The 21,525-nt window shown below is 43.7% G+C and overlaps 1 protein-coding gene across 1 annotated transcript in view; it reads left to right on the forward strand.

The window, feature by feature from the left end:
- Nucleotides 1-21,525, forward strand: part of LOC137322151 (adhesion G-protein coupled receptor F3-like) — a 101,136-nt gene that overhangs the window by 53,378 nt on the left and 26,233 nt on the right. The window contains exons 8-12 of the mRNA XM_067985265.1: nt 5,715-5,843; nt 7,898-8,079; nt 11,525-11,583; nt 13,848-13,993; nt 18,200-18,418. Coding sequence (XP_067841366.1) covers nt 5,715-5,843; nt 7,898-8,079; nt 11,525-11,583; nt 13,848-13,993; nt 18,200-18,418 — 735 coding nt within the window. The remainder of the gene's footprint in view (nt 1-5,714; nt 5,844-7,897; nt 8,080-11,524; nt 11,584-13,847; nt 13,994-18,199; nt 18,419-21,525) is intronic.

The following is a 21,525-nucleotide window of genomic DNA, read 5'->3' on the forward strand; positions in this document are numbered from 1 at the left end:
CTCTTTGGCACTATAGCCCATGGAACTGATCAGAGAGTGCATGATGTACAGTCCGACCAGCTCACTACTAAAATGGCAATCGGGGTCCTATGTACGTCATAGGTCCCTGAATTGCATATTAAAAAAGTCTACCGCTTGTTTCAGGCAGGTGCTTCGGCCACCAATCATCAAAATGGCATCAGCTGATCATCGGGGTTAAGGCTTCCAACCCCATTTTTAGGCCCTCACTGCCCCATTAACACCGATTTTACCAAGTGAAAATCGGTCGCTCAGTCTTCCCTTTCTCCGACAATATAAAAACTTTTCAAATTGAAGCTCAGCAACACCTAAGCGCTATTTCTTGATTTGCTTCTTCTTCTGACTTACTTTTAACCTTAATGGTACTTTACATTAGGTGTCTCAATTTAAGTAATCACCAGCATAACAGCAAAAGGCTGCAACAACAATTACAAAATAGCTGAAAAGTAAATACCATTCAGTAAACTTATTAGCAGCTACAATGTCGAAATTGTAACAACAGTATGTCTGTATGCAAAATATGCAAAGCAAAAGCTTTGAAGATGTTGGTTGGTCAGGGGGCGGGGAGTTCAGGTTTGTTTATTCGTTCATGGGATGTGGGCATCGCTGGCAAGGCCAGCATTTAGTGCCCATCCCTAATTGCCCTTGAGAAGGTGGTGGTGAGCCACCTTCTTGAATCGCTGCAGTCCGTGTCATGAAGGTTCTCCCACAGTGCTGTTAGGTAGGGAGTTCCAGGATTTTGACCCAGCGATGATGAAGGAACGGCGATTTATTTCCAAGTCGGGATGGTGCATGACTTGGAGGGGAACGTGCAGGTTGTGTTGTTCCCATGTGCCTGCTGCCCTTGAACTTCTAGGTAATAGAGGTTGCGGGTATGGGAGATGCTGTCGAAGAAGCCTTGGCGAGTTGCTGCAGTGCATCCTGTGGATGGTACACACTCCAGCTATGGTGCGCCAGTGATGAAGGGAGTGAATGTTTAGGGTGGTGGATGGGACACCAATCAAGCAGGCTGCTTTGTCCTGGATGGTGTCGAGCTTCTTGAGTGTTGTTGGAGCTGCACTCATCCAGGCAAGTGGAGAGTATTCCATCACACTCCTGACTTGTGCCTTGTGGATGGTGGAAAGACTTTGGGGAGTCAGTAGGTGAGTCACTTGCCGCAGAATACCGAGCCTCTGACCTGCTCTTGTAGCCATGTGGCTGGTCCAGTTAAGTTTCTGGTCAATGGTGACCCCCAGGATGTTGATGGGGGAATTCGGTGATGGTAATGCCGTTGAATGTCAAGGGGAGGTGGTTAGACTCTCTTGTTGGAGATGGTCATTGCCTGGCACTTGTCTGACGCGAATGTTACTTGCCACTTATGAGCCCAAGCCTGGATGTTGTCCAGGTTTTGCTGCATGCTGGCCTGGACTGCTTCATTATCTGAGGGGTTGCGAATGGAACTGAACACTGTGCAATCATCAACGAACATCCCCATTTCTGACCTTATAATGGAGGGAAGGTCATTGATGAAGCAGCTTAAGATGGTTGGGCCTAGGACACTGCCCTGAGGAACTCCTGCAGCAATGTCCTGGGGTTGAGATGATTGGCCTCCAACAACCACTACCATCTTCCTTTGTGCTATGTATGACTCCAGCCACTGGAGAGTTATCCCTCTGATTCCCATTGACTTCAATTTTTCTAGGGCTCCTTGGTGCCACACTCGGTCAAATGCTGCCTTGATGACAAGGGCAGTCACTCTCACCTCACCTCTGGAATTCAGCTCTTTTGTCCATGTTTGGACCAAGGCTGTAATAAGGTCTGGAGCTGAGTGGTTCTGGTAGAACCCAAACTGAGCGTCGGTGAGCAGGTTATTGGTGAGCAAGTGCCGCTTGATAGCACTGTTGATGACACCTTCCATCACTTTGATGATTGAGAGTAGACTGATGGGGCGGTAATTGTCCGGATTGGATTTATCCTGCTTTTTGTGGACAGGACATACCTGGGCAATTTTCCACATTGTCGGTTAGATGCCAGTGTTGTAGTTGTATTGGAACAGTTTGGCTAGAGGCGCGGCTAGTTCTGTAGCACAAGTCTTCAGCACTACAGGCAGGATGTTGTCGGGGCAGTACACATTACAAGCTTCTAATTTTATTCCTAATTTATTCAGTTGCGTAAAAAAAATTCTCCCATATCATTAACTTTGGTGCCTTTAGGCTTGGAGTACCCACCTTGGTTTCCCAAAAAGACAACGTGGATGGGTCGTCTTTTATACTCAGAGAACAATGTATAGACTTATTATGGACAGTCTGTAAAATTTGTATTTTATCAAACCATCTAACCTTTGGCATTATGAACTGCCTCAGTACAATGATCTACGTAGATGATATTTTAATTAATTATGCTGCCTGCCGTATTGATTTGCCCTGAGGCACTTGGTGTCAGCTGCCCTAATTAATCTAGAGAAATGTTTGCCATAATGACAGTGCTGGTTTACACTCTTTAATGCAAATGTTTCTAAGATGCAAATAATGTAAAACATAACAAGAACATCCTGTTATCTAACACGAGTCCTATGGATTATTAGAAATTGTTGTTCTAAATAAATAAAAAATAACTCGATGCTGCCAGCTGATGTATGGAAATGAAGTCACGCAGGCATTTTATGATGTGGCCAAATTTTTGAAAAATATTGACCTTCACAAGTTGTCACATTAAAATTATCTGCAAAATGTTTGTGTCAACCCAAAGCATACAAATCAGTAGTATAAAAGACGACCCATCCACATTGTCTTTTTGGGAAACCAAGGTGGGTACTCCATGCCTAAAGGCACCAAAGTTAATGATATGGGGAGAAAGTTTTTTACACGACTGAATAAATTGGGAATAAAATTAGAAGCTTGTAATGTGTACTGCCACTCATACCTCTTTTTTTCTCCCAAAGTTCTCAACTTTTTGAGTTTCTCTCATTATATTCCTTTCTTTCTTCTTCAATGTCACATTTGTGTTGCCTTTGATCTGGTTCCTTTTATTCTGACTTTCTCACTGTCACCCCAAAGATTTTCTTTTGGCCTTCTTATTAAAGATCCCTATCTATCCAGAATATCCCAAAGTTCCATCCTTTACTCCTTTTTTCTCATTTAAATGTTGCTCTTTGGCAACCTTACCTGTAGTTTCTGTATGCAAGCTGATGACACCCAGCTCTACCTCTCCACCAGCCTCAACTCTACAGGCACCTCTGTGTTGTCCAACATTAAATCGTGGATGAGCCAGAATTTTCTCCAATTGATCAGTGGGAAGACTGAAGCACCTTGTCCACTGGTAACCTGGCTAACATTTATCCCTTAACCAATACAACTTGGACCTGGTCATTTGCTGTCTGTGGGAAATTGCTGTGCGAAAATTGGCTGCCAAATTTGCCTACATTACAACAGTGACCACAGTTCAAAAATAATTAGTTAGCTGCAAAGCACTTTGGGACATCCCGAGGACATGAGAGGCACTGTACAAATGCAAGTTATTTTTTTCCCACAAAAAAACTATGTTCCCTTGCCTGAACTTCACCTCCCTCCCTGGCTGCTCACTCAGGTGGAACCAGCCTCAGTGTCCTGTATGACCCTGACCTGAGCTTCAGACCCATATCCATCTTCTAGACCACTTACTTTAACTGCTAAAATGTTGCCCATTTCTACAGTTACTTCACTCCTATCACTGCTGAAATCTTTATCCATGCTTTATTTATCTCCAGGTTCAACTTCTCCAATGCTTTCCATGTTGGCCTCCCAGAATCCACTCTCTGACATCTGCATCCTGTCCCAAGCCTCGTTTCCCCATCACTTACCAACCTCCATTGTCTTCCTGTCCTCCGCCTTCAAGACCCTTGTACTTGTCCACAAATCGCTGCATGGCTTCACTACTCCCTACCTCTGCAAAAACCTCCAGGCTGACGTCCTAGTCTGTGCCAATCGGTCTTCCGACTCTCGCATGCTATGCATCCCCTCCGCCCTTTGCTCCACCATCTGTGTCTCTGTTCTCAGGCACTGAAAATTGATTGTGTTCCTCCATTCCCTGGGCCTAGTGAAGTAAACCTTTATCTGCTGCTCCCTGGACCTGGGGATTAAATCAATGTCTCGCTAGTCCTGACTCTGGGGGTTTGAACCTGTGTTCCTCTGCCTATGACACTGGAGAATTTATCATTCAATTCTTTTGATTTGCACTCTCAAACAGTTAATCAACATTCGATGGTGCGTGGTCTCAGAAATTTCCACCAATCTTTCAAATCTACTTTGAATTTCAATATAGAACATTTTTTTTCTGGATCTTTCAATACACAATTATCTCTTAAACAATAACTTAGGAGTATGCAAAATGCTCTTTAACTGCAAATGTAGTGAAAGACGATGGCAAAGCACTGAAAGGCATTCATATCCTTTACATCCAGAGCTAGCCTCAGGCCACAGCAATTGTACGACACTTGTGAAACCTTTATCATATACATGGTAATCTGACAGGATAATGCATATGCCTAATCAAGTACTGAATCGTAAGATATATCTAAGATTCACCAGACGAACAAAGGGAGACATTTTTTTTAAATGTTATATTTGGAAGGTTGTTACCAGTAACAGTGGTTAAAACAGAAACCATGATAACTTTCAAAGGGTTAATGGAAATATTTGAAAAAATAACCGATAAATAGGATAACAGCAGGTGAGTGGGACTAAGTATATCGCGTTTTCAGGGAATTGTACAGGTGCGATGAGCCAAGTGGCCTCCTTCTGTGCTGTAAAATTCTGTGGGTGATGAATTTCTGTGGCAGTTCTCCTGCGCGTCCACCTTAACTTCGGCAGAAGAGCCTCAGAAACCCCAGAAAATACAGCGTAAACCCCGAAGTCACGGTAGATGAGCAGGAGGACCCTTGCGGAAATTAGCCCCCTATGATTCTACTCTACGATTTGCAGAAGCATGAGTAAAGCATTTTTAAAAAAAGTTTGGGAATTCAGGATTGATTAATTTGAATGTTGTTTGGTGCTCAATTAAAGTAGTTTGTACTATGGTGTAACATTGTTCTACACACAAAGGGGCTGAACTTCCTTGGCCCCAGTTCTGCTTCTGCAGCACAGACGGGAATTTGTGCAGGGATCTGAGGAGAGCAGAAGATGGCTCCCTGATGTCAGAGAGGATGAGCTAATGGGAAGAAATTCTCAATGGTGCAAATTTCCTTGGCCCCAGCCTCACTACTGCTGAGCAACTTGGACATGGGGATGAACTCGAGTGTACAGACTTGCTCAGGGGTGCAAGTGGGGTCCCATTTGGAGATCAAGGCCTGGCTTCTGGCCCTAAAAATGCTGACTGCATTATTGACATCTGCCTGAGAAAAAAATGCCCTTAGCCAGTGACACCGGCTTCTAAAAGAGTAGCTTCCAGCATTGTTTTTGTGCACCTCTCCCCCACCCCCCATTCACGTGATCACCCAAGATGTACCCACAGTGGTGCTGGCACTTGCCGCCGGTGTTTAAATTACCCGGCCCTGCTCTGATCACAGATTCTCTGATGGGAAGGCCAGGAGCGAAGGTTGCTCGCACCTGCTCCACTGCACCTCCGAAGGTGGAATGGAGCCTAGAATTTAAGGCCCTAAAATGTCTTGATACCTGCATTCTGTTCGGAAGCAAACGCTGTCACAGCCAAAGGTATATATCTGTTCCTATGTTTCCTTCCAGGTATTATAACAGGTTCATTTAAAATCAATGAAGATTTCAATGAAAAACTTCTAGATAAAAACCAGGAGAAGAAACTGACAGCAATGGTATGTATTACACAACAGAATATAATAGCTACAGTTCTGAAAAGTAAGTATAACCAATTCCTATGACTTTTGTTGACAAGATATTCTCTAGTGCATAAATTGTCAATAAGGGCATTATATTTTTTTTAAAAGATCACCAATTTAGTATACTATTTAGACAACATAAGAAAGCAGCACAAATGTTTCTACCAGTACCTCAAGTTTCTGATTGGAAGAGTGGGATTAGATTTAGGTGGCTCATGAGGAGAAAAACACTGACTCTAAATGACAGGTCATATGATGTGATTCTGCATTGAATTATTCAGCAATTCTATAGTTAGGCTGAAGCAATTAAAATAGAAATGTTACAAATCTGTGCTATGCTCAATGTTACAATATGAACAGTAGAATGTTTTCCTTAACAAGACATGTTTTTAATCTGCATTTTTGTTTTCAATTGTTGCTGCAAACATTCTTGAAGTTAATTGATTCAGATAACCTTTACAATCTTTGCGATACCTATTATTAATTTAAAACTACATTCAAAAATTATGCTGTATGATTGCTGTACAGGGCTTCCCTAAATATAGTAATTAGAAATTATGGGAATAATTTTATACTCCTAGCAAACAGCTTCAGCACCGAAAGTACATATCGGAAATTTGGACACATGCTACAAACTATTCCATAGAATTATACAACACAAAGGAGGACATTCAACCCATCGTGCCTGTGTTGGCTCTTTGAAAGAGCTATCCAATTAGTCCCACCCCCTGTTCTTTCCCAAAGCCCTGAAATGTTTTCCTTTTCAAGTATATACCGAATTCCCTTTTGAAATTTACTATTGAATCTGCTTCCACCACCCTTTCAAGCAGTGCATTTCAGATCATAATAACTCGCTGCATAAAAAAAATTCTCCTCATCACTACCTGGTTCTTTTGCCAATTATCTTAAATCTCCATCCTCTGGTTACCGACCTTCCTGCCAGTGGAAACAATTTCTCCCTATCTACTCTATCAAAACCCCGAATAATTTTGAATATCTCTATTACATTTCCCTTTAACATTCTCTGCTCTAAGGAGGACAATCCCAGTTTCTCCAATCTCTCTACATAACTGAAGTCCCTCATCCCTGGTATCATCCTGGTAAATCCCTTCTGCACCTGCACCTTAACATCCTTCCTAAAATGTGTTGCCCAGAATTGGATACAATAATCCAGCTGAGGCCTAACCAGTGATTTATAAAGATTTAGCATAACTTCCTTGCTTTTGGGTAATTTTACCTCCAAAGAACGGGTGGGTTGGGGGCAGGTGAGAGGTTAAAATAACAGCTTTTTGAAGCACAACCACAACTCAGTTCCACTTCCGGATTTAACTACGGCGTGTTAGGATGCACGGCCACCCGAAACCCGAAAGTCCCATCCCCACTTAATGCCGGCAGGCGGATTGTTAAAGGGGGTACTTCATTTTTTATTTTTAAGTCTGAAACAAATTTAACCTCACCTGCACGGGTTTCCCATGGCTTCTCAATCTCGCCATTGAAACAGAGGCGAGATTCTTGCAGAAGTTGATTTGGCCCTTTAAACCTGTGATTGATACATCTCCATAAAAGCTCAGGCATTGCAGCTGGTCTTTCTGTTCTCTCAGGCAAACGTTTGGCTGAGAGTACTTCTTGTGTTGAGACTGAGAGTTCTTTGTTATGACAACTATAGGAAGTCTTTGGAGCTTCTCAAACTGACAAGATCAGGATGGTGGGGTGGGGGGGGGGGGGCTGGGGAGGGGGCCGGGTGCAACAGTTGTATTCCAGAGGACATCTGAGGAGGAGAATAATGACTATGCACTGCAGCCACGTCGTGCTGTGTTGGGATCTGCTGGTGCACAAGGCAGAGGTGTGCAACAAGGACCTGCAGAACAGCAGAGAGAGGAGCAACAAAGGGGCTGAGGTCACAGGAGGCATTACCCATGTGAGAGGGTCTACAGGCAGAGACTCAGGTTCCTGGACCTATCTGAAGAGCAGAGCCTACACAAGCTCAAATTGAGTCGGCAGATGGTCGTAGACATCGGCAGCCTCCTTGAGGAAAAACTGCTGGACCTGATGGCCACGCATTGCCCGTCGCAGTAAAAGCAACGACTGCCCTCAATTTCTCTGCCTCTGGGCCCTTCCGAGGCGCCACCAGTGACATCTCCAGGGTTTGTCAATCGTCTGCGCACAAGTGCAAAACGCAGGTGACGGATAGGTTGTTTGCCAGGGTACATGAATATGTGAACTTCCCCCATGACAACATCAGCCAGAATGAGCAGGTACTGGGTTTCGCCTCTCTGGCTGACTTCCCATGGGCGCAGGGCGCAATCGATCGTTCACATGTGGCAATCTGAGGACCACCACATAAGCCAGGAGTCTTCACTCCATCAATGCACAGCTAGTGTGCAACCACCGGAAGAGATTTCTGCAGCTGTCATGATTCATTAATATTGCACCAGTCCAACATTCCAGACCTCTTCCAGACAGGAGACGGACTTACGGACTGGCTCGTTGGAGACAAGGGATACCTCCTGCAAACAAGGCTCATGACACCTGTGAGAAACCCCACCAACGAGGCACAAGAGTGATACAACCAGAGCCACATGGCCACATGGTGTGTCATTGAGCAAGCCATTAGCATGTTGAAGATGCGCTTCGGGTGCCTGGATGGATCTGGAGGAGCTCTTCAGCACTTGCCAGCGAGGGTGGCCAGAATAAGGAGGATGAAGGCGCTCATCAATCATCATCTGTTGGTGGCAACATTGAAGAGGAAGAGGATGAGGAGGACAAGGAAGAGGAGGAAAATGAAGATGAGGCACCCATCGTCAAACCATCCGCGCAAATTGCTGCATGGGATGCCAAGGATGCCCTCATCTCTCACAGGTTCTCATATTGAGAGTTACAAAATAAAGAAATGGAGATACTAAGGCCGCCTGTCACAACAACCACCATCACCACCACCAACCCCTGCCCCCTCCCCACTTTGCACGAAACAGACCTTCGACCATGCATACACCCATTGCACATCCGCCCAATGGGTCCCGTCATGTATTGACATTCATGATGAAGCAAATGAAAGGGTAACTTAACACTCGGGGCACAATAATAGCCAAGATGTGGAAGTAGTGACAATCAATAAATTTTATGTGCCAATATAAGAAAAAAGCAAAATTATTAACATAACATTTCTTTGAACACCCTTGTACATACCCTTGGTGAACTAAAATTGCTTACATTTACGTTTTCTACTGCTTCCACATGGTGCATCCCCTGTGACTTCAGCAGAGGTAGAGGCAGGCTGCTCAGATCCCTGCCCTGACTGCTGAGATCCTTTTGGCCTACAATCTCTGGGTTTTGGAGCCCGCGAGGGCCCCGCCAAAGACTGCTCCACCTGCACCTGTGCAGGGGCAGACTTGGCCATCGGGAGAGGAAACAGCATTTCGGGTACTGGTTGAGGTGGGGGGGATGCAACGGGTGAGACACGGGAGCGCTTTGAGTGGAGTCCCCACTTCCATGACCTCTTTTGCCATCATCCCTCTCCTAGGACTGTGCCACATCACTCCTACCACTCTGTTGGAGAGCAGCTTGCTGCAGTTCAATGATGGATTGTAAAGCCACGATAAGGTATCTGTCATCCAGTTTAAGGCGGCAGACATGTTGGCATCCAAAGTCTGCACGGCCGTGGTCATGCCTGCATAGACTCATTTGAGAGTTCTACTTGAAGCTCAATGGAGACGGCCACTCTCTCCACGGTAGACATTCCCACACTTAACTGCGACAGCACTCCACTAATGCTGGACTTGGAATCCTCCATCCCCTCTGCTATTGTGGAGAATGTGAATGTCACATTTTCCAGTACCTCGCAAAGTTACAGCTGTATCTCAATCATTCTCCTTCTCATCAATGGCCCCTGGGGTTCAGCATCTGTGTCCAGCTGAGCAGAGCTTGGAGAGGAATGGGCCCTTCGATGCAGACTTTCCACAGTTGTCCCTGCCAACAGTGTCTGCTCGTGCTCACTTCTGACTTGTGATTCACCAGGTGACAACCCGACTGTCTGTCTAACAGGACCCACTGAAGTGCGAATGTCTGCTCTGGTACATGGATGTATGTCCTATGACGGTGCACCCTCAGAAGGAATGAGGTCCTGTAAGGAATCAATGTCATCCAGCTCGCCAAATTCTTCTTCTATGCGTGAAGACCCTGGAAGAAAATAGAAGGCGATATAAATTACTCATGGCAATGTAACAATCTTGCCAATGACCATATTCAGGTTTCTCATAGTTCACTCATTGATGAAGTAAAGTCATCCTGGATGTGAAAGATGTTAAGTTCTCTCACCAGACATCTGCGGGTTCCTAGTCTCTCCATCTCCGATTGAGAGGGAGGCAGCTGTCCCATTTTTCTCCATGGCTTCCACCTCTGCATCAGTCAGCTGCACAATTTGTGGAGGGCCACCTCCTGTCCTCCCCCTCTTCTTTGCGTTTTGCACTCTATTCTCCTACAAGGGGCGACAGAACAGACCTGTCAGTGACTGAAGGTCAAGTATTCACCCGATGGATGCAGTGTATTAGGTGAGGGTGACTATCAGACAGATGAATCGGGGTGACTATCAGACAGATGCATCACATTGCATAAGTATTGGGGTGAGTGGCAGTGGTGGGTGCACAAATGGGGAGCTGAGCAACTGCATGGAAAGTGAAGGATGGTTGCTGGTGACACTTAAGTGGGTATGAGGAATATTGTGATGGAGTTGGCTTGTCAAGACAGAGTGAGAAGATGGGGGGGGTGGTAGTGTTATACACCACAGGTTCTGGGCGAATCAGCAAATGCACTCAATTTTCCTGACCTGCTTAGGTCATTAAAGCACTTTCTGCACTGCAGCCAAGACCAGGCTACATTGTTCCTGCTGCTCACCTCTCCCGCCACCTCCAGCCACGCCTTCTTGGTGGCAGAACCAGGTTTTTTCCTTTCATCTGGCTATAACACCTCCCTCCTCGTTCTCACTGCATCCAGCAGTACTTCCAGCGAAGCATCAGTAAACCTGGGTGCTGCCTTTACTCTCCTAGAAGCCATTTGTATTTTTCCTCCTTTTTCCTCCAAAATCCATTTTTGCATTGTCCCTTTAAATAGTGCACCTCAGATCGCGTCATATGGGAGCGCAGTACGCCCGCTGCGCAGCTTGGAGACACAAAACCCGGAAGTAAAATTAAGTGCCTTTGATTGAGTCACGATTGCAGATCCCGACCCGCTCATTTGACTTTTGGCTTTCCCACACGATTATCTACCCACCTGCTGGGTTCCTGGCCCCAGGTAAATATCATATTCTATGCCTCTATTAATAAAGCTCAGGGTCCTGTATGCTTTTTTAACAGCCTTATCAACTTATCCTGCCACCTTCAAAGAATTGTGTCTGTGAAACCCCAGGTCTTTTTGTTCCTACACCCCCTTTAAAATTAAACCATTCAATTTATATTGCCTCTCCTCATTCTTCCCACCAAAATGCTAATTTAAAATACAAATGAAAGGACCAATAGAAACTCCAAAGTGGGTATATATGAGGTTTGGAAAACTTTGCATTATTCTATGTGTGTTCATATTTTACATTAAAAAGATTTTGTTTTAAACAATGGGCTTGTGTTACTAACACTAAAGAATATCCTATTATAAAGAAAATTTTGAATGATATTCCTGAAAATAACTTTCATTTATTTGTACTCTTTGTAGCTTGCCAATTCTTACAGTAACTTGACTGGGTTCCAGTGCGTCAGGATACTTCAGTTTCGGTAAGGGTTTACTGGATTGAATTAAAGTTAACTGGTACAAAGAATTCAATTATTCCAATGTAATGCCTCCTTGACAGTTGCAAGATTTTATAGCTCCTGCCTCTTCAGCAGTTCTTTCTTTAGATGATGCAGTTCCGTAGCAGTGTCCCTAGTTCCTTATTATTGTTTAGTATTTATATACTAATCTCCCTCGCTCTCTCTCTCTCTCTCTCTCTCTCTCTTTCTAACTTTACAATTTTATAGATGTAACTATGGGGGTAATTTTAACTACCACACGACAGGCAGGAGAGGGTCATGGGGGGTGGTTATATTGGTAAATATGTGAAACCCGATCCCAACCTGCCGCAAACGTGCCTATTTTTGGTTTTACCACGATGGGTTTGGGGGCGTCCGAGTAACTTGACTGGGTCCGAGTAACCCGCTCTGGAGGGGCTTGGGAAACCCGGCAACTAAAGGGAGGCAGGAACAGCCAGCTCCAGCAGGTAAGGGCTTTTTAGAGCGCTGCTTGTGGGCCAGGTACAGCAGGAGTGCTTCCCCCTGGCCCCTCAAGCAAATTTTCTGCTGCTATCTGCTGACCACCCCCCCCCCCCCCCCCCCCAACCCCGTGATCTTCCGACCACACCCTACGATCTTCCAATAACCCCACAATCATTCAACCCCTGAGCACCCTGCCCCCCCCGCGATCTTCCACCCCCCCCACGATCTTCCGACCCCCCCTGCGATCTGCCGACAGCCCCACGATCGACCGACCCCGCCACAATCCGTGTATCTCCACCACTATGTCCCAATCTTTCCCTTCCTCCCTCCTCGCTGTCACGATCTGAGTGTCCCCCCACTCCACTCCCCCACCATGCATCTTTTCCGATTGCCAGGGGCTGTCCCCAAGGGTCCCCGGGTGTGGCCTTCTACTGTAGGCTTTCCCGCCTGGCAGCCGGCCAGCCTCTCAAAATAATAATGAGGTCCTGCCGTTAAATTCATCAGGACCTCCACATTGCCGGCATTTTGGGGTTTCCCGGCCGCAAACACGTGTCCCCTCCCCGCCTTCCCGTAAATATCAGAGGCTATGTGTCAGCTGTGCCTCAGTGGTAGCACTCTTGCCTCTGAGTTAGAAGGTTGTGGGTTCAAGTCCCACTCCAAGGACTTGAGCACATAATCTAAGCTGACACTCCAGTGCAGTACTGAGGGAATGTTGCATTGTCAAAGGCGCAGTCATTTGGATAAGACGTTAAACCAAGGACCTTTCTGCCCTCTCAGGTTGATGTAAAAGACCCCATGGTACTATTTCAAAGAAGAGCAGGGGAATTCTCTCATTGTCCTGACCAATATTTATACCTCAACCAACATCATTAAAATATCATTAAAATAATCTGGTCATTTTCGCATTGGTGTTTGTGAGACCTTGTTGTTAGCAAATTGGCTGTCACATTTCCTACATTACAACAGTGACTACACCTCAAAAGTACTTCATGGGCTCTAAAGCGGTTTGGGACGTCCTGAGGTTGTGAAAGGTGCTATGTAAATACAAGTCTTCCTTTCTTTACCTGATCTTCTTGCTGGTAGCACTGAGCTTAATTTTAAGACCCTAGTGGTTTGCAGCCATTGGAATAATTTGACTCGGTCCGGTTTTGATATTTTACCATAAACCTCTCAATTCTTGTGGTGGGGGGGGGGGATCTTCAAAAAAATGATTTTTTTTCTACCCTTAAAAATCAAATATAGCATGCTTAAAAAACGGGCAGCAGTTCTAATTTTATGACATTTTGTATTCTATAGCAGGGGTTTTAACTCCCAGGCTAATGCAGGGGAGAGGTACCAAACATCTCGCCTTGGGGGTTGCCATGGGAGGCCCAGCCATTTTTAAAGGCCTAAATTTTCCTCCCGGGGCCCGGAGGAGCACTCCTGTTGCCCCTGGCACCCTATGAGAAGTTTGGTATTTACCTCAAGTGCTTAGCTTGGCTTCTGCTCCGACCAGTTTTACTAGCCAGAGCGTCCACGACGGATGCTCCAGCCAGTGGACTGTTAAAATTGCCTCAGGATCCTATCTGAGCAATAGGACCCCGATATCATATATTCATGTGGTGTTCGCCTGAGCCCGGTGGGCACTAGCTTCCCATTGTTAAAACAGCCACGGGATTTTAACTCCAGTTCTGCCCAGTTACCGGCAGGCAGAGGGAGTTAAAATTTCCCCCCCCACTTATATTCTCTTAATCTTAGGTACTTTTGGTTGAAAAGACATTCATGATTTGCATTTTATATTGAACTAGAAAAGGAAGCATTGTAGTGGACTATGAGCTTACAGTCAGTGGAGAATTAAGCTCAAAACTTCTCAAAAGCCACATCAAAGATGCAAATAATCTAATCAATCAGACTTACAATTTGGATTTAAATTTTTCACAAGTGACGACAGAAGGTAAGCACCTTATATTACAAATATTGAAAAACAGAACCGTAACATCGAAAATTGCTACTCGCAAGTAATCAGCAGATGTTGTCTAACTGTTCTTTTCAGATAACCCATCAATTTTTTCCACTAAGATTTATACAAGCACGAGAATAAAACCTTTGCTACTATTTTGAAGTTGCAGTGTCTAAGCATTTAAAGGTAGTTTGTGAAACTGCTGAGAATTTAAAGTGAGCTCTGCCTTGTGAAATAATGGATTTCCTTCTGGGGATTCCATTGTTTCTATGCTTTGAGGAAGAGGAGGATGATTAGGACATAAAGGAGTAAAGGATAGAAGTCAGCATGGATGGAGGCAACACCTCACCTGCAGGAGGGCCTATCTGGGTTTTTCTTCTAGGCAGTATCTGAGAAGGTTGCATTTTTCCCCAACACAATGATGGAGATATGCCAGCTGTTGGAACCTAACTTGCAGCCTCTTTCCACCAGGGCATCACCATATCTGTGGCTGTGAAGGTGACAAAAGCACTTAACTTTTATGCATCTGGTGCTTCCAAGCAGCCTCTGATGAGACTTGTCAGTCAGCAGTTCATCACTGCATTAGACACATCATAGATGCCATTTTCGGACATGCCTCTGAGTTTATCATTTCCACATGACCGAGCAAAGCAGAGAGAGGACCATCAACTTCTTCTGAGTGGCTGGATTCCCACAAGTGCAGAGTGCCATTGATGCCACTAATGTGCCTATAAAGGCTACATCTGAAAGTCACATAACTTTCATCAACAGGAAGATATTTTATTTCTTGAATGTCCAGATTATGAGTGCTGCTAGCCACCTCAGTATGCATGTCAATGGATGCTACCCAGGGAATAGTTATGATGCATGTATTCTCAGGCAACCCAGGATACCTGCACTGCATTTCCACATTCTTCCAGGGGTTCCTCAGCTGTTCCACCCAATTTCCAGTGGTCAAGCACGAGAACCCCCACGTCAATTCATCCTCTTGGAGTCCTCATTTTCTATTCCCAACCTTTGTTGATAACTCATCCACATCTACTAGAGTTGCACCACTTGTTTTCATTTGTAGCAGTAAACCTCTCTTCTCCCCTATATTCAGTTTTCATTATATCTGTTAATTCTGGACATAAACAACCCAAATTCTATGAACATCAGCTTCTCTTTACTCTTTATGTTTCTTACTCTTCAGATTTGCTTCTTCTCTGACCTAGAAAATCTTATATATTAGAAGTACTTTTTACACTTTTAGGTAGGTAAGAGAAGTAAGGGGAACATCTAGGCAATAGCGATCATAATATAATAAGGATTAAAATATTGATTGAGAAAGACATAAGTAAGATAAAGACCAAAGTAATAAATTGGAAAAAGGCTGATTTAGAGGCGATGAGAATGGAACTAAGGAAGGTAAACTGGAAAAAAAAATGATAGAGATAGAACAGCAGTGGGAAATATTTAAAACAGTGATCAATAGAGATCAGGAGAAATATATTCCTCTAAAAGCAAGAACAAACTAACCAATAATGAATCACCATGGATGAATAAAGAGATAAAGGTAAAATTAAAACTAAAGAAAAAGGCATATTCTAAGTATATAGACAGTAAAAGAGAGGATGACAAAAAGGAATATGAAGAGGTTAGGAAAGAAGTCAAAAAAAATTAGGAAAGCAAACAAAAACTATGAAATTGAATTATCAAGGAATATAAAAAGAAATAGTAAAGTATTTTACAGACAAGAAATAAAGAAAGAAAAATCAGAATAGTGATAGGGCCACTAGGGGACGCACATGAAAAACTCACAGGTAATGAGAGCGAAATGACAGAAATATTGAATAGTTACTTTGCCTCAGTATTTACCAGGGAGACTAACAAGATGGGCATGACATTAGAAGTAAAGATCAAAAACGACATTAAAACATTTAAGATAGAAATGAGGGAGATAATTGATAAACTAATCAAACTTAGAGAGGATAAAGCCCCTGCTCCGGATGAATTGCATCCGCGAATATTAAAAGAAGTTAGGCAGGAGATAGCAGAGGCACTATTACAAATCTATATAAATTCATTAGAAAAAGGAATAGTGCCAGAAGACTGGAGGACAGCTAATGTTATTCCTATATTTAAAAAGGGAGATAGAACAAGTCCATGGAACTATAGACCAATTAGCTTAACTTCAGTGGTAGGAAAGATAATAGAATCTTTAGTCAAAGATGTAATAGAAAAACATCGAGAGAAAGAAAATATAATAAATAATAGTCAGCACGGATTTCAGAAGGGAAAATCATGCTTAACCAACCTTATTGAATTCTTTGAAGAAGTAACAGAAAGAGTAGACAAGGGTAATAGATGTAAGATATTTGGATTTTCAAAAGGCCATCGATAAGGTGCCGCGTTGTTGACTCATGACTAAGGTCAGAGCATGTGGATTCAGGGGACAAGTAGCACAATGGATAGCAAGTTGGCTACAAAACAGAAAAGAGAGTAGGAGTTAAGGATGGCTACTCAGACTGTCAAAAGATGTGAAGTGGCGTTCCACAGGGATCGGTGCTGGGACCACTGTTGTTCATAATTTACATCAACGATTTGGACTCGGGAATCTTAAGTACAATTTCAAAATTGGCGGACAACACCAGATTGGAGGGTGTAGTTAATACAAAGGAAGAATGCGTCAAAATGCAAGAGGACATTAATAAACTTGCAGAATGGGCGGGTAATTGGCAAATTAATTTCAATATAGGCAAGTGTGAGGTGGTGCATTTTGGTAGGAAGAATAAGGAGGCCACATACTGCTTGGATAATAAGAGTCTAAATGGGATAGAGGAGCAAAGGGATCTAGGGGTACAGATACACAAAGCACTAAAAGTAGCGACGCAGGTTAATAAGGCCGTAAAAAAGGCAAATCAAGCAATGGGGTTCATTTCAAGAGGGATAGAATTGAAAAGCAGAGAAGTTATGTTAAACTTGTACAGAAGCTTGGTTAGACCACACTTGGAGTACTGTGCACAGTTCTGGTCTCCATATTATAGAAATGATATAGAGGCATTGGAGAAGGTGCAATAAAGTTTCACAAGGATGATACCAGAACTGAGAGGATATACTTATCAGGAAAGGCTGAACAGGCTGGGGCTCTTTTGTCTAGAAAAGAGAAGGCTGAGGGGCGACCTGATGGAGGTCTTTAAGATAATGGAAGGGTTTGATAGGGCAGACATAGAGAAAACGTTTCCACTTGTTAGGGAGTCCAAAACTAGAGATCATAAATATAAAATAGTCGCTAATAAATCCAATAGGGAATTCAGGAGAAACTTCTTTACCCAAAGAGTGGTGGTAATACGGAACACGCTACCACAGGGAGTAGTTGAGGCAAATAGCATAGATACATTTAAGGAGAAACTAGATCAGCACATGAGGGAAAAAGGAATAGAAGGGCATGCTGATAGGGTTAGGTGAAGTAGGGAGGGAGGAGGCTCATGTGGAGCATAAACACCAGTATAGACCACTTGGGCCAAATGGCCTGTTTCTGTGCTGTAGTTTCGATGTAACTCGATGTATTTGAGGTCCAGTGTGAGCTTGGCTCAGTTGGTAACACCCTCACTTCCGAATCAGAAGGTTCTGGGTTCAAGCACTTTGAACTTGAGCACATAAACTACATTGGCATTTCAGTGCAGTTCTGACAGTGTAGCATTATTGGAGGTGCCAGCTTTCGGTTGAGACATTAAATTCAGGCCATGTCTGCCAGCTGAGGTGGATGTAAAAGATCTTATGGCAAGGAGATCTCCCATGTCTTGGTGACCATTTCTCCCTCAACCAACACCATCAGAAACAAATAATCTCGGCATTCATTCATTTATTTTGTGTAGGACCTTACTGTGTGTAAATTGGCTGCTGTGCTTGCCTACACCAGTGACTACTAAAGTCAGTGTAGTGAAAAAAGTGCAGTCAAACGTGGCAGCCAATTAGTTGCAAAACACATTGTGGCATCCTGAGGATGTGATAAGCTGCAATATAAATGCATATTCTTTCTTAGCTCTTTTATGGCATGTGATGTGCAAATAAACCAATATTCTTTAATGCTTTATTAGAAAGGCAAATGCCTCCACAATTATGATTGTGGTGATGCTGAGAAACAATAGTTTTTGATGTAGTAGTTTAAAAAAAGTGCTAAAATATTCATCCTTTTAACAAATGTCAAATTTCCTTTAGGATTTGTGGAGATGCAAATCTCTCCTGGAAAGATTTATTATAAGAAACCTGTGACTATAAAATGTACCATTAAAGACAATGTAGAAGAGGCACTATGGTTCATCAAAGCACCTAAAGATGATGAGGAAGCTCTCATTTCTGAACGTCATTATAACTTTATATCAAGTGATCATCTATCTGAATCCAAACTTAAAATAAATGCAACTTCAATTTGGAAAGGTAAGCCCAATTGCAACAAGATTACAGCAAGGTATAAATCAGTAATCACACCATTGATACACAACTGATGTCTCCAAGATCCCATGCAAAACTTTTCTGACATTGTTCCATCTTTTGTAGCTTTTGAATGCTGAATGCTATTTTGATTTAACAGATATTTTGTCTGTCATTTTTGTAAGATGTTCATTTTAAGATTGTTTTTGAATCTTAGCAGAAAATTCCTGCAAGTCAACAAGGTTCCCTTCTCAGACTCAGAAAGCTAGGTAGTAAATAGAGATGAGGTAAAAGCAAAATGAAAAACAAATTCTGGAAATCTCAAATAAAACTAAAAGTACTGAGTAAACAGGGTTTCTGATGCACTACTGGTGAAATTATGGCAGCAGAGCAGGAATAGCTCCAAGGAAATTCACGGCCAATATATCAGGTGCAACCCTTCTTCTTGACAAAATGCCATAAAGGGGCTTCCCTTGCTGGATTAAAACATTAACCTATCTAGGGTGCCCACCACTCCCAATGTGCTGGAAAGTCCAACTGCTGTGTCCAAGGGGTTGCCAGGAACCCACTGGAAGAAGGATGAAATATAAAAAATCTGCTTCCTCTTTGAGGTGCAGGCCACGATCCAGGCACAGAACCCCAGGACAGCTCCACAACCAACCGCCGCTGATGCTCCTGGCTTCTCCCCTCTTGTTCCCAAAACGCTACTCCAAGACCTCCCTGCCCCACAAAGAGCCACTCCCAGTTTCTTCCCAAAGCACCAGTCCCAGCTTCTCCCCTTTTCCACTCTAGTCTTCTTTTTACTTACTCTCCCTGAATTGTTGCTCCTGTTTTTTTTGTCTCTTCCATTTCCCTTTTTAATTCCCCTCCACTTTCTCCCTTCCACTTCCACCCTGATTTTCACTTCTTCGCCCTTTGCCTTATTCTCATTCCCTTCCCATTTCCTTCCCTTCCTCCACTTCATCCTCCCCTCCTCTTTGCCACCCTTCAATTCTACCCCTCCCTCTCTTTTCCCCCCCTTTCTGATTTAAGGATTGTTCAAGACTCTTTCTAAGTTGCTAACCTTATCTATCCAAGGACTGTATCACATTACAACAACAACACAACTTGCATTTATATAGTGCCTTTAACGTAGGAAAGCATCCTAAAGTGCTTCAGAGAAGCGTAATCAGACAAAAATAGATGCTGAGCCAAAGAGTGAGATATTAGGTGAGGTAACTGGTCAAAGAGGTTGGTTTTAACAGGGTTTTAAAGGGGGAGAGGAATGTGGAGAGGCGATGAGGTTTAGGGATGACATTGCAGAGCGTTGAACCTGGACAGCTGAAGGCATGGCCACCAATATTGGGGTTAAAGGAGTGAGGAATGCATAAAAGGCCAGATTTGGAGGAATGCAGAAATTTAAGAGAGTTGTAGAGCTAGAGAAAGCTAGGGAAGGGTAAGGACTGATAGGTGAGCGGGACTTAGTGCGGGATAGGACAAGGGCAGCAGGGCTTTGGATGAATGTAAGTTTGTGGAGGGTGGAGGATAGGAGGCCAGCCAGGAGAGCATTGGAATTGTTGAGTCCGGAGGTGACAAAGCCATGGATAAGGGCTTCAGCAGCAGACAGGCTGAGGCAGGGGTCTTTGTGATGGAGAGGATATGGGGTCAGAAGCTCAGCTCGGGGTCAAATAGTAATCTGAGGTAACAAACGATCTGGTTCAATCTGAGATAGTGGCTGGGGATGGGGGTGGAATTGGTTGCAAGGGAGCTTAGGTGATGACTTCAGTCTTCCCAATGTTTAACTGGAGGAAACTGTGGTTCATCCAGGACAGGATGTTGGACAAGCAGCCTGAAAACACAAAGGCAGTGGAAGGGTCGAGAGTGATGGTGGAGAGGTAGAGATGGGTGTCGTTGGTGTATGTATGGATTCTGACCCCAACCTCTTCGGATGATGCTGTTAAAAGGCAGCACATAAATGAGGAGGGAAGAAACATCCTATGGGGACTCCAGAGATAATGGTGCAGGGATGGGAAGAGAAGATATATGCTGAAGATATAAATTGTTTTGGCTACAATTAAGTAGGCAAGAATGGAACCAAACAAGGGAAGTCCCACTGAGTAGACAATGGAGGAGTGGCGTTGGATGCAGTATGTTGGTCTGTAACTTTGGTCTGGCCCAGTTCAAGTTAGCATGAGGGACTCAGTTGGAAACATTTGGTAATACTAGTTTGTATGATTTTTTTTGTTTGTGTCTAGGATTTCTCAGCATGCTGGGATTAGCGCTTTTAAATTTCCCATGCATCCAGAATACCTAGAATCATAGAATCAAAGAAGTTTACAACATGGAAACAGGCCCGTCGGCCCAACATGTCCATGTCACCCAGTTTATACCACTAAGCTAGTCCCAATTGCCCATATCCCTCTATACCCATCTTACCCATGTAACTGTCCAAATGCTTTTTAAAAGACAAAATTGTACCCGCCTCTACTACTGCCTCTGGCAGCTCGTTCCAGACACTCACCACCCTTTGAGTGAAAAAATTGCCCCTCTGGACCCTTTTGTATCTCTCCCCTCTCACCTTAAATCTATGCCCCCTCGTTATAGACTCACCTACCTTTGGGAAAAGATTTTGACTATCTACCTTATCTATGCCCCTCATTATTTTATAGACTTCTATAAGATCACCCCTAAACCTCCTACTCTCCAGGGAAAAAAGTCTCAGTCATCCAACCTCTCCCTATAAGTCAAACCATCAAGTCCCGGTAGCATCCTAGTAAATCTTTTCTGCACTCTTTCTAGTTTAATAATATCCTTTCTATAATAGGGTGACCAGAACTGTACACAGTATTCCAAGTGTGGCCTTACTAATGTCTTGTACAACTTCAACAAGACATCCCAACTCCTGTATTCAATGTTCTGACCAATGAAACCAAGCATGCTGAATGCCTTCTTCACCACCCTATCCACCTGTGACTCCACTTTCAAGGAGCTATGAACCTGTACTCCTAGATCTCTTTGTTCTATAACTCTCCCCAACGCCCTACCATTAACGGAGTAGGTCCTGGCCCGATTCGATCTACCAAAATGCATCACCTCACATTTATCTAAATTAAACTCCATCTGCCATTCATCAG

The sequence above is a fragment of the Heptranchias perlo genome, chromosome 5 (genome assembly GCF_035084215.1).
Source record: "Heptranchias perlo isolate sHepPer1 chromosome 5, sHepPer1.hap1, whole genome shotgun sequence".
NCBI classification, from domain to species: Eukaryota; Metazoa; Chordata; class Chondrichthyes; order Hexanchiformes; family Hexanchidae; genus Heptranchias; species Heptranchias perlo.